Source organism: Vanrija pseudolonga, chromosome 3 (genome assembly GCF_020906515.1).
Source record: "Vanrija pseudolonga chromosome 3, complete sequence".
Lineage (NCBI taxonomy): Eukaryota > Fungi > Basidiomycota > Tremellomycetes > Trichosporonales > Trichosporonaceae > Vanrija > Vanrija pseudolonga.
Window position 1 is genome coordinate 3,063,508 of NC_085851.1, and position 12,049 is coordinate 3,075,556.

Here is a 12,049-nt window from a genome sequence, read left to right on the forward strand (position 1 = left end):
AGCCTAGCACACATGCATGCCATGCCACGCCCTAGGCAGCTTTCATCCCCACACCCGTCGTCAGTCGCGGCCTAGTACCGTGCGATTAGACTGGGTGCGAACCTGGCCAGTCTGCACTTGCTCGGCAATGGGGTGCGCATCTCGGCTCGGACCATATTGGCAGGGATACCCGGGCCTGTGGCTCGCGGAGTTGGCGGGGGCGTGTCGGCGTGTCGTCACCCTAGAGTGTGGGGAACCACCGACCCATCCCAGCCAGCCCAGCCAGCACGTCACTCTGTATACATTGCTTGGCTTGGTCTCGAGTATCTCCTCCGCGGCTTTGCATGGGCAAGCAGGCGGGGTAGACGTGCCCAGTCACAGTGCTGCTCTCCGGCAGGCCGCTCTTGCCGAGCCTGCAGGCGAAGCCGAGATGACGAAACAAGGTCAGAACGGAACGCACGTGGCCGCGGGCCTAATGGGAGGCTGTTAGGCACCTTTGACTATTAAAAGGCCTAACCTATCTGCAAGCCTAATTCATACCACTTTTAACGCCGCGGGCTTTGCCATGCGGCGCGAGTGGATTTCGCTCACGAGTCGGGTCCTGGCTGCTGGCTGCAGAGCACTGACGATCCACTTTCTTTGAGCAGGCAGCAGGCAGGACAAAGAGAGGTCCACTCCATCTCGAAAGACAATCAGCAATCGCCCAGAGCTATCTCGACAGCTCACACTCGACAGACCTAGACTCGACACAACAGTCTAGCTCGACCCCCCTCCCCCCCTCCCTCCGAAAAGGCGACCCTGCTGCTGCCCCCACCACCGAAACACCTCGCGTTCGGCTCGTGCTCGACTCGACCGACACTTGCCACCTAACAACCTTCAACCCCCCCCCCCATCCCCACCACCCACCCCGCCCACCATGCCTCGCTTCTACGAGAGCAAATACCCCGAGGTCAGCAGCCGCTGCTCCCTCCAACGCCCGTGCTAACCCGCCCAGGTCGACCAGCTCGTCATGGTCCAGGTCCAGTCCATCGAGGACATGGGTGCCTATGTCAAGCTCGTGCGTACAGGCGCCGCGTGCGCATGCACCCTTTCCAGTTGGCGGCACAGGATACTGACCTTCCCAGCTCGAGTACGACGGTATCGAGGGAATGATCCTGCTTTCCGAGCTGTCGCGACGACGTATCCGTTCGGTCCAGAAGATCATCCGTGTTGGACGTAACGAGGTTGTCGTTGTCATGCGTGTCGACCCCGAAAAGGGTGAGTTGGCGCCAGTGCTTCCTATGCGCGTGCGGACTAGTCTAACGTGTACCTAGGTTACATTGACTTGTCGAAGCGTCGTGTGTCGGCCGAGGACGTTGTCAAGTGCGAGGAGCGGTATGAGAAGGGCCGTGCCGTCGACTCGATCCTCACCCAGGTCGCCAAGAGGCGCGGCGTCACCCCCGAGTCATTGTACGAGCAGATTGCCTGGCCCCTTCACCGCAAGTACGGCCACTCGTACGAGGCGTTCAAGCTCTCGATCAGCGAGCCCGAGGCCGTGTTCGGAGATCTTGGCATTGACGAGGAGACGCTCATCGAGCTCAAGCACACGATTGCCCGCCGTCTGACGCCCAAGCCTGTCAAGGTCCGCGCCGACATCGAGGTCAAGTGCTTTGCCTACTCTGGTATCGAGGCCATCCGCAAGGCCCTCAAGGCCGGTGAGGCCTGCTCGACCGAGGAGGTTCCTATCAAGGTCCGCCTGGTCGCCCCTCCCCTCTACGTCATGACGACCACTTCGACCGACAAGACGGCGGCCATCGAGACGATGGAGAAGGCCGTCGAGGCCATTGGCGCTGTCATCACCGAGGAGAAGGGCGACATCAACGTCAAGATGGCCCCCAAGGTCGTCTCGGAGACGGACGACGCCGAGCTCAAGGCGCTCATGGAGCAGTTCGCCCAGGCCAACATGGACGTTGCTGGCGACGACGACTCGGAGGAGGAGGACTAGGCGTAGACCCCCATATGGGAGGAGACGGCAGAGACGAGGCGCCGGGAGCACGCAGCTACCGGTTGCGCTACAGGCAGGTCTTTGGAGGGCCATTGTCACCAGATGCATCGATATCCAGTAGCAGGTGGGGCATGGGGTGCGCGCGGCCTCGAGGTGGCTAGAGTTTCAAGAGTAATGATGATGCTGCATGCTGATTGATGTTGTGTAGTCGTGTTCTACTTGTTCTCCTTCACCTTCTTCTCCTTCGGCTTCTTCTCCTTCTTCCCAGTCTTCTTCCCCTTCGTCTCATTCGTGGGCAGCGAGTCTTCCTCCAACTCAGCACGGGGGAACAGCGTCGTGCCCCTGAACGGCATGGCGCCGTTCTTGATACGCCTTACGATCTCCTCCGCGTCGACGGGGGCTCCAGGCTGCCAGGTAGCGTTGGCCCAGGCGCGCTCCGACTCGGGCACGCCGAGGCGGTCGAGCAGCTCGACAGCCTTGGCGGGCATGATGGGCTGGGCGAGGATACCGACCAGGCGGAGGGCCGCGTACACGTACACGACGGCCGCGGTCGCGTCTGACGAGGCCCACGGGGCCTCGTCGGTGAAGAACTTGTTCGCATCAACCACCGTGTCCATGAGCAGACTGGCCGCGCGCGAGATGTCGTACGCCTCAAAGTGCGCATCGTAGCTACCCCTCAGGGCGGAGAGCGAGGCGTCGAGCTCGGGCACGGAGAACTTGGACTGCCAGTCGCACACCCTGTCGAGGATGGCGGGCGAGGCGATCCGCTGCGCGAGGTTACCGACCTGGTCGCGCAGGCGGTCGTAGTTTGCCGCGAGCTCGACGGGCGAGTAGTCGGCGTCGGTGGGCAGCGAGCCGCCCGCGCGCATGAGGTACCAGCGCACGCCGTCGACGCCGTACTGGTCCATTGCGGCGAGCGGGTCCGCGACGTTGCCGCGCGACTTGGACATTTTCGTGCGGTGCATCGTCCAGTGCGCGTGCGCGAGCACGCGGCGCGGCGGCGCCTCGCCCGCCGCCATGAGCAGCGCAGGCCAGTGCATCGCGTGGAACTTGATAATGTCCTTGCCGACCACGTGCATGTTTGGCGGCCAGCCGACCGTCGGCGCCGGGTAGCCCGTGTTGGTGAGGTAGTTGATCAGCGCGTCGACCCACACGTAGATCGTCTGCGTGGGGTCGCCGGGGACGGGCACGCCCCATGACACGCGGGAGGAGGGCCGCGAGACGGACAGGTCGTTGAGCGACGCCGCCTGCTTGAGCAGGTCCTGGCGGTATGCCTCGGGGTAGACGGCTGCGCGGCGTGAGTGGACCTTTCGCGATGCGGGCACTCACACTCTGGGCGCGACAGCCACTCGGTCAGTTTGTCGCCGTACGCGCCGAGCCGGAACTTCCAGTTCTCCTCCTCCTGCCACACGACCTCGGAGCCGGTTTCGCTCGACACCATGACCCCGTCGACCTTCTCGACCTGGATGTCCGAGTAGAAGCACTCGTCCGAGACAGAGTACCACCCGCTATGGGAGCCCTTGTAGACGTCCCCGCGCGCGACGAGCTTGTCCCAGAACGCCTGCACGGCCGTGTAATGCCGCTCCTCGGTCGTGCGGAAGAAGGTCGTGTACGAGATGTTGGCGCGGTCCGCCAGGTCGCGGAAGCGCAGGCTGACCTCGTCGCAGAACTCCTGCTCGCTGCGCCCGGCCTTGGCGGCCGCCTGCTGGATCTTGAGCCCGTGCTCGTCGGTGCCGGTGAGGAACATGACCTCGCGCCCCGGCTCGCGGAGGCGCGCGAAGCGCGCAAATGTGTCGGCGAGGACGACCGAGTGGAGGTGTCCGATGTGGGGGGCTGGTAGGTGAGCGATGTGCGTTCTGTAAGCACTGGAGACCTACACGCGTTGACGTAGAAGATCGGCGTGGTGATGTACCATGGCCGCGGGGCCTCGTCTGCCGGCGCCGTGAAGAACGGCGGGCGGGTCGTCGCTGCCGACGAAGACGACGAGTTGTGGCGCCGCGCCTCGAGGAGCGAGAGCGTCGTGTGCCGTGTTGGGAGCGGGGCACGCGCCAGGCCCGTCAGGCCTCTACCACCCAGTAACCTCATGCTGTGTGTCGTCTAGTTGCGAGATGAGCAACGCAGCGAGTCGACCTGCGCCTTCGCGATGTACCGGCGCCGTTGCAGACCGGACGGGTCGGTCGGCTGACCGACTTTCGACGTCCGAATCGGCCATCACGTGATGCCCCCAATCAGCTTGAAATAAGTCGAACCGTGCGCCAGTGGTCATGACGCTATCGCCATCAAAATCCCCTCCAACCACCGACCCGACTGCGAGACACCGACCTCGAAAGCCCCTGCGGCACTTGCCTCGTCTCTCTCATGATACAAAGTTTGATCAGAATGGCTGCCCAGTGCTCAAAGACTTACACGGTGGGCGGGTGCCACGGGCAACGACTGACGAGCGCAGGAAGCCATCAAGCTCCTCAACACCTGCCAGTCGAATGCCGCGACGTGGGTGCAGTTATTTTGGGTTGTCTGACAGTGCAGTATCGAGGCGATCCGCAAGTCGGGCGGAAGGCTCAATGACTGGGCCGTGCCCGAGATGCTCGACTACCTCCGCCGTATCGGCTACAAGGTGGGTTCCGCCTCATCGTCCAGAAGTACCCACTAAGATCCCAGCCGGACGACCTGAACCGCCTCAACGTCGTCCACATCACCGGCACCAAGGGCAAGGGTAGCACGTCGGCGTTCACTGAGAAGTTGCTGCGTAGTCACATCCCAGGGGGCAAGATTGGTATGTGATGCCGGCGGGGCCTCGGTCGTCGGCCCTTGCTGACTCTCCAGGCCTGTACACCTCGCCGCACCTCTGCGCCGTCCGCGAGCGTATCCGCGTCAACGGCGAGCCCCTCTCCGAGGAGCAGTTCGCCCAGTACTTCTTCGACGTCTGGGAGCGCCTCGAGGCCGACCCCAAGACGCTCACGGTCCACACGCCCCAGTTCCCCATCTACTTCCGCCTGCTCACCCTCCTCGCCTTCCACGCCTTCCTCCAGCTCGGCGTCGACGCGACCGTCCTCGAGGTCGGTATCGGCGGCACGTACGACAGCACCAACATTGTCCCCAAGCCCGTCGTGACGGGCGTCACGTCCCTCGGCCTCGACCACACCGCCGTGCTGGGCACCACTATCGAGGACATTGCGCGTAACAAGGGAGGCATCTACAAGAAGGGTGTGCCGGCGCTCTCCGTCCCGCAGGAGTACCCTGCCGGTCTCAAGGTCCTCGAGGCCTGCGCGATCGCCCATGGCGCGCTGCCTCTCGAGGTCGTGCCCATCATCCCCAAGACGCCGCTTGGCCTCCGCGGCGAGCACCAGCGCATCAACGCGTCGCTTGCCGTCGCCCTGTCCAAGAAGTTCCTCGAGGCGCAGGGCAAGCCACTTGCTGACGCCGATGCCGTCGTCCCCGAGTCGTTTGTCAAGCCGCTCGCCGACACCAAGTGGCCTGGCCGCTGCCAGACGGTCCCGCAGGGCGAGACCACCTGGCTCCTGGACGGTGCGCACACCACCGAGTCGCTCCGCTCGTGCGGCGAGTGGGCGTGGGCGCCCGAGTCGGACGCGTCGGGTGCCGGCGGTGGACCCAACGTGCTGGTATTCAACTGTTCGGGCGGACGACAGGGCGAGACGCTCCTCGGCGCGCTGCTCGACGCCGGCGCCGCCACGCGCGGCGTCTCGCGCGAGGAGCTCGGCAAGACGTTCGACACGGTCATCTTCTGCACCAACGTGACGTACACGGACGGCGGGTTCAAGGGCGACCTGACGTCGGCCGCCATCGACCCGGCCGACCTGGCCGCGCTCGCCACCCAGCGCCAGCTGCGCGACGCGTGGCTCGCGCTCAACCCCGGCTTTGACGAGAGCAAGGCGCACGCCGTCGCGAGCATCGAGCACGCCGTCAACATTGTCCGCGGGCTCGGCGAGCGCCGCGTCCTCGTCGCAGGCAGCTTGCACCTCGTCGGCGGCGTCATGGAGGTCGCGGGCCTGCAGTTCGCCCTCGGCATGGAGTAGGAGCAGCACACCACGATACCCCGTACACATTCAACATCTCATTGTACTACGACACGGACGGACGGCATGGCGCGTAATTCATCTTGCGCTGGGTAGAAAATAGGCCGATGGCCATCATCGGTTGTTAGAAACGCATAGGTCATATGGAGCATTGTACTGTAGTGGGTTTGCACAGTGCAAGAGTGAATAGCAAAACGTCCCAGCGTCGGGGTATCAAAAGCTTTCTTCACCGCCGGGGAGTCGAACCCCGCTCCTCTGCAAAGTACCGTCGCACCGCGGCTTGACGCTCCCGGAGGAGCATCAGGCGCCTGGTGGATCGTGTACCGTGTTGAACGCAGGCGCACTGCCCGCTGTGCTAACGGTGAGTTGTGGATGGGTGGGTCCGGCGCCATGTGGGGTGGTCGGGCGGCGCGAGCGGGGGTCAGCGGCGCGACATAGGTGCTGCGAAGGGGCCACACCACAGAAGCCCTCTGTCACAGTACACCACAGACGCCCTCTGTCACAGTAAGACCATGCACATGGGCACGGTTGTCCTCCGCTGTGCTTCACATACGGCCGAGTATGAACCGAGTCCAAAAAGCTTCACCGCCGAGGAGTCGAACCCCGGTCTTCTGCAAGAACCCACCGTCACGCCTGACCGGTGTGCCGGCCCCCGCCTGCGCAGTGGGGCTGCGCAAGCAAGGGAACAGGCGGATCGTATGAGCAGAACGCAGACGCACTAACCACTGTGCTAGCGGCGATATTGGGTGGGGGTCGTTGGGGATTATGAGGCGCGGGGGGGGGGGGGGGGGGGCGGGGCGTGGGAGCCATGGGGAGGGAGGAGGTATGGGGACAAGCCATGGGGCGTGGGGCGAACGCCGCCCCCCTCTCGCCACGCTGCCACGCACGGAACACGAGCATGCTTCCCAAAGTCCCAGTGCGCAGCCTATGCATTCGCTGCATGGCTGATGCATGTCGCGCTGTGACCGAGAGAAGCTTGAAAGAAGCTTGAAAGAAGCTTAATCGGATAGTGGCAGGTGGCAGGTGGCGGGTGGCGCCACACTGGGTCGAGGTCGACCTGCCCCACACCCATGTCTGCGCCGATCAGTGCAAGTATCTGTTCCAAAGACGTGCAGAGAGAGTTCCTGAGTGGTTTTTAGCGCGACCGGGAGCTCCAGTAGCCTCGCCGACAGCGGTGTAGAAGGAGGAGGAGGGAGGAAACTGGAAGACCTCGGGTTGAATGCATTCCGCACGGTAAAAGCACGTGGATTCCACCAAAAACGCATACTGTTCGTAATAGGGGCGTGTAGCTCAGTTGGTAGAGCGTTTCATTCGCATACTCTGCGAGACTTGAAAAGGTCTTTGGTTCGATTCCTAACTCGTCCAGTTACAAAACCTTTTTGAGGGCAATAATATGGTGAGATGGTGGAGGTGTGGCAACTTCAACTTTGGTGGCATCATGGCGTCGTCCTTTCGTCCATTCATTCACGCTTTGATACAGCCTGGTTCAAGCACGCAGAGCGTACTACACGCCACCCGGGAGTGTCTCCCGCCTAGCCTGATCCCGGCCGGGTAAACATCGAGTGAGGCTCATACGATATCACCCTCACCGCGGCTTCCTTGTCAACACTGGCCACAGCGTCTAGCAACTCACAAGGAGGGAAAGTGTCCGCGGGCAAGGTGCGAGGACCAACCGCCTCCTCATACTGCTCCTTTTGGAGGTCGGAGAAGTTGATGACCTCGTACAGTCCGCCCGGCATCATGCGGAACCGGGAGTGGGCTGGCTCGTCGTCGTCTTCAAACTCTCGGGTGGTGCCAGCGATTTCGTGCCCCGCGATGCTCGGCCTGCCGACGTCAAAGCCGGGCCAGATGGTGTCCAGGTCGAAGACAAACGAGGTATGCGGCTACGTGTCAGCGAGCACCGGGCATGAGATACTCACGTTCATGAACGCGACAGTTGAGCCGGTGGACGCGAGCGCGTGCTGGTTGTCGTAGTCGACACAGAACTGCACAATGGCGCCGTTCAAGCTCTCCACGTCGTCCTTCTTCTTGCGTTTCGCCATGAGATCGTGGATCACGTGCTCGGCGAGGAGGATGACGAACAGCCTGTAGCGCGTCCAGAAAACCAAGTGCATGTTGGTAAGGTACACGCTGAGCAACATCAGCGCCAGTCCTTGCCAGCAGCTGCGACTTACGACTCGGGTATGATGGTGTTGGCCTCCGCCGTCAGACCCTTCTGCGCGTACTGGTCCTTGCTGAGCTCCATTGCCCCGGACCACGGCTGCAGCAGCGGAAACGCAGCTGGTGGAGTAAAGGCCCGGCTGGTGAGGACCGTCTCGGTGTCGACTGCGTCAGAGTACTTCATGGGGACGAACTCGTTGACCCGGTACAGGGGCTTCTCGTTGAAATCGGCCGTCAGACCCCACAGGTCTTTGGGGCTTATCTCGAGTGCAAGGGTGTAGTCGTGCCGGTTGAACACTTTGATCGTGGTCGGGTCGGCCAAGATGACGATCTCGCCGCCAAGAGTGATGCTCTATGGCCATGTGGTCAGCCCTGGTCTGCAGTATGTAAAAGAAACTCACGACATTGTTAACGTCCAAGCCGTGCTTAACAGTCCTGGTCATTCCGCCGAGTGTAGCATACGCAGGGTTAACCGCCATGTGCGAGGCCATACCGAACCGCCGCACCACAGCAGTGTCCCCTTCAAGGATGGCGACGGCTATCGACACAGGCCCCTTGGCATTGCGCTCTACCAGCAGGGAAAAGTGTCGTGAGAGCGGCTTGCTCAAGTCGAGCGGGGCGCCAAGGGGGAAGCTAGCAAAGTACTTGAACCCGTCGATGTTGACGTCCTCGGGCGGCTGGATCGAGGGGTCCAGGCTGTCGAGGCTCTTGAACCGCTCCATGTCCGGCGGCGTGAGGAACATCTGCACCATGTGGCCGTCCCCGTGCTTGACGGCTCGGATGAGTGTCAGGCCGATGTACCCGCAGTCCAGACCGCCATACTGCTCGGCGGGGGGGAGGTCGCCGTAGGTGGGGACCAGCTGCCGGTTGAGTATCGCAAACCTCCACCCCTTGGTGCTGTCACCTGTGGGGCGGGAAACAAGGAGCACAAGTCCCTTGTCCTTGTCGGTGCTGGCCAGCTCGACGGGGAGTGGGAGGTCGAGGTCAACCCAGCGCACAGTCGGCTCGCCGCGTGCCATCCGAGCCGCACTCTCGGACGGCGGCTGGGCAGCGGCGGGGGCAGCGGTGGGGGCAGCGGCAGGCAGCGACTGAGAGTTGGGCGGTTGTGCCATTGCCGGGCCGCCGCGGGTCTGTTCTTCTTGCGGCGAGGAGACGCAGGATCCCATCGATGTTTATGTCGACAATGGGGAGAAGGCATCATAAAGGTTGTTCAACATGGGGCGGACGAGGTTAGTCAGTCAGGCCGGTCAGCCCTCAGCTGAGAAGAGACGGCCACTTGAAACGGCCTGGACAACGGGGATGACGTCGTGCCCGTGTCTTGGCATCCGGCACTGCCTCAAGTCGTGCCTCTGTCATTGCTGTCAGCATGTATGTTAATATCGCCGTCGTCTATGTATGTGATGTGCGTGCGAGTCAAGGTCTGTGGCAAGTGGTAAGGTCGTGGAAGTCGCAGATCCCAGTGGGATCGGGCTCATGGCAAGGTCGCCGTCGCAGCCCACTACGTCATAAGCTTATCCACAAATCTCAATGTTGATCCCACTCCACAACTTGCATCCACACACTTCACCATGGCGCCAAAGCTGCGGGTACTCATATCGAGCAACGGTGCGGCATATCCCCCAAGCGCGGTGTGCGCGGTCAACGGTGCCCCGGCGGCGGTACGCACGCCGCACTTCGAGGGCGAGATCAGCGTGTTCGTCAAGGGCTTCGTCGGGGAAGGCGGGGCGGGGGATGGGGCGGCGTATTTCGACGAGCGGGGGGACATGACCTACGGGATTGTGGTGCGGGGTGGGTGATGCCTATGGTGATCGTGAGCTGACGCCGCAGGACGGTACCTCGACAACCCCTCCGGCGACGACATCCTCTTCGGCAACGTGTTCGAGCACCCCGTGCGCGACTCGCTGCCGTGGGGCACGTCGATCGCGACCAAGTTCATGTAGTGGGTCGCCGAGAAGAAGAGGGGAGCTCACACGCGCAGCTTTGTCGACCCGACGCTCGAGCTCGACCTGTATGCCGACAAGCCGTGGGCGCTCAGCCCGGCCATCAGCACGATGAACCACCTGGGCCTGGCGCCGACGGGCTCCTCGGCCATGCCTGAGCCTGGCGGATCCCCAGCCTTCGTGGACGAGGACGCGCTGGCTGTCGTGCCGGGACAGGAGGGGTTCACGGCCGAGGTGTCCAAGCGGCGCAAGCACTTTGGCGGGACGGAGCAGCGCGCTGCTGTGTCACTGGGTGATCAGCACGTCGCGATGGAGTTCGGGAACGGGATATTAGGTGGGCCGTGCGGCGTTGCGTCGCTGGGAGCCGACGGCGGCTAACGCAGCAGACTTCAACACCCTCTCCGTCACCCTTCCCCGGCCGTTCGCACTGTCAATCAACCTCCTCAAGTACTGGGACGGCCAGCCCGTGACGTACGTGTGCAGGCGGCGTGTCGCGCCCGGCGAGGACCCCGTGTCGCCGTTCGGCGTGTACTGGGCCGTGGCGTTTGAGATTGTCGACGAGGAGGCCAAAGCCGAGCTCGCCAAGCGCGGGGGCAAGGTCAAGGGGTATGGCGAGGGGGAGGAGCCGGAGGCGGCTGCAGATAAGCCTGCTCCGGCCGCTGAGGAGGAGTTTGACGTCGAAAAGTTCTATGAGGAGCGCGACCTCGGCGGGGATTAGAGTGTAGACGACCATAGATGGTTCGCCAGGCTCGCGATAGAAGATGCATAAGGGTCTCGCATGCATATATGCTACAATGCCGCCCCATGCATATCATGGCAGAGGCCTTCATAGCTCGGGAGCCCTTATGCTCACAGGCTACACGGCACCATCAACTCTCCCCCACCCCACCCCACCGCCCTTCCGCCACCCAGAATCTCGACGGGATCAAATCCACCAACTCTCGACTTCTTTCATCTCGGCGATCTCAACTCGTTGTTGTCCATCATCCACCTCTCACCCCACCCGGCATCGCATCGACCAACAAAAGCCACGATGGGAAAGTACTACTGCGAATAAGTATTGCGTGGGGCGTGGTGGCAACTGCTGACTTGTGTCGGGCCGCTCCTCTGCTCTGCTCTCGACCGTCTTCCTCCTCGTCGTCCTCGTCAACCCCTTGCGGCGCTTCGCGGTTTACTTACTGCGACATGTGAGCTGCCGTGTGCGCCGTATCAGCTGACAACCCAGTTACTTGTGGGTACTCCCCAACGGCAGCTAGCTGTCGCCGATGTCTCTACCCTCGCCGGCTCGCCGCCCCGCGTGACCCCAACCCAACACTGCTGACACCCAACCCAGGACGCACGACTCGATGAACGCGCGCAAGGCGCACAACACGGGTCGTAACCACGTCGTCAACGTGCGCGACTACTTTGCCAACCTCGGCACCGACCGCGCGCAGAACATGATCGACCAGATTGTCTACTCGCACGAGGGGAGCGCGACGGGCGGTAATGGTCGCGCGATGTTCGCGGCGCCGTCTATGCGCCTCGGCGCGGGCTTCATGAACCCCATGGCGGCGGGCACGGCGCGTGAGTAGCGAGCGAGTAAACAGTACTCACACCACAGCCTCGGGATTCCCCCCCAACGGTCCCCCCTTCCCACCGCAGGGAGCGCGCCCACCGTTCCCCCCGCCCGGAGGCGGACCCCCCTTCCCCCCGCCCGGACAGATGCCGCCGTTCGCGCCGCAGGGCGGTGCTGTGCCCCCCTTCCCTCCGCCCGGCGGTGTGCGGCCCCCATTCCCTCCCCAGCACGGCGGGCCAGGCGGACCAGGAGCCAACCGCGGCCCGCCCCCACACTTCACGCCGGCCGCTGGCCCGCCCCAGGGCGGCAACCCCGGCATCCACCCAGACCGCATGCGCATGGTCGGCAACTAGGGCGGGAGATGGTGTGATATGTGCATGTAATACTAGCATTA

At 63.1% G+C, this 12,049-nt stretch overlaps 5 protein-coding genes and 2 non-coding genes across 7 annotated transcripts; 4 read left to right on the plus strand and 3 right to left on the minus strand.

Annotated features, from left to right (window-relative positions):
• The first annotated feature begins 865 nt into the window (after positions 1 to 865).
• Positions 866 to 2,082, plus strand: tif211 (Eukaryotic translation initiation factor 2 subunit alpha). Its single transcript, XM_062771291.1, has 4 exons — positions 866 to 928; positions 974 to 1,036; positions 1,104 to 1,236; positions 1,293 to 2,082. The coding sequence occupies exons 1-4, from the start codon at positions 896 to 898 to the stop codon at positions 1,961 to 1,963; spliced, it is 900 nt and encodes a 299-aa protein (XP_062627275.1). The 5' UTR covers positions 866 to 895; the 3' UTR covers positions 1,964 to 2,082.
• A 44-nt stretch (positions 2,083 to 2,126) lies between these two features.
• SPAC27E2.06c (putative methionine--tRNA ligase, mitochondrial) lies at positions 2,127 to 4,060 on the minus strand. Its single transcript, XM_062771292.1, has 3 exons — positions 3,841 to 4,060; positions 3,293 to 3,796; positions 2,127 to 3,251 (listed from the first exon to the last, which is right to left on the minus strand). Exons 1-3 carry the CDS (start codon positions 4,046 to 4,048, stop codon positions 2,179 to 2,181), a joined length of 1,785 nt encoding a protein of 594 aa, XP_062627276.1. The 5' UTR covers positions 4,049 to 4,060; the 3' UTR covers positions 2,127 to 2,178.
• Positions 4,061 to 4,241: 181 nt separating this feature from the next.
• MET7 (Folylpolyglutamate synthase) lies at positions 4,242 to 6,163 on the plus strand. The gene is made up of 5 exons (XM_062771293.1): positions 4,242 to 4,372; positions 4,410 to 4,453; positions 4,490 to 4,577; positions 4,622 to 4,736; positions 4,787 to 6,163. Exons 1-5 carry the CDS (start codon positions 4,322 to 4,324, stop codon positions 5,995 to 5,997), a joined length of 1,509 nt encoding a protein of 502 aa, XP_062627277.1. The 5' UTR covers positions 4,242 to 4,321; the 3' UTR covers positions 5,998 to 6,163.
• Positions 6,164 to 6,578: 415 nt separating this feature from the next.
• Positions 6,579 to 6,737, minus strand: LOC62_03G004773. The gene is made up of 2 exons: positions 6,701 to 6,737; positions 6,579 to 6,613 (listed from the first exon to the last, which is right to left on the minus strand). It is a non-coding gene; the product is annotated as a tRNA-Arg (tRNA).
• A 539-nt stretch (positions 6,738 to 7,276) lies between these two features.
• Positions 7,277 to 7,362, plus strand: LOC62_03G004774. Its single transcript is given in 2 exon segments — positions 7,277 to 7,313; positions 7,327 to 7,362. It is a non-coding gene; the product is annotated as a tRNA-Ala (tRNA).
• Positions 7,363 to 7,582: 220 nt separating this feature from the next.
• LOC62_03G004775 (uncharacterized protein) lies at positions 7,583 to 9,323 on the minus strand (the record flags this gene model as incomplete). The annotated part of the gene is made up of 5 exons (XM_062771294.1): positions 7,583 to 7,605; positions 7,631 to 7,880; positions 7,917 to 8,127; positions 8,172 to 8,509; positions 8,559 to 9,323. The coding sequence occupies 5 exons, from the start codon at positions 9,321 to 9,323 to the stop codon at positions 7,583 to 7,585; spliced, it is 1,587 nt and encodes a 528-aa protein (XP_062627278.1).
• A 402-nt stretch (positions 9,324 to 9,725) lies between these two features.
• Positions 9,726 to 12,008, plus strand: CNI00630 (U1 small nuclear ribonucleoprotein C; the record flags this gene model as incomplete). The annotated part of the gene is made up of 7 exons (XM_062771295.1): positions 9,726 to 9,762; positions 9,985 to 10,096; positions 10,136 to 10,431; positions 10,484 to 10,703; positions 11,323 to 11,328; positions 11,431 to 11,663; positions 11,701 to 12,008. 7 exons carry the CDS (start codon positions 9,726 to 9,728, stop codon positions 12,006 to 12,008), a joined length of 1,212 nt encoding a protein of 403 aa, XP_062627279.1.
• Between the last annotated feature and the right edge of the window lie 41 nt (positions 12,009 to 12,049).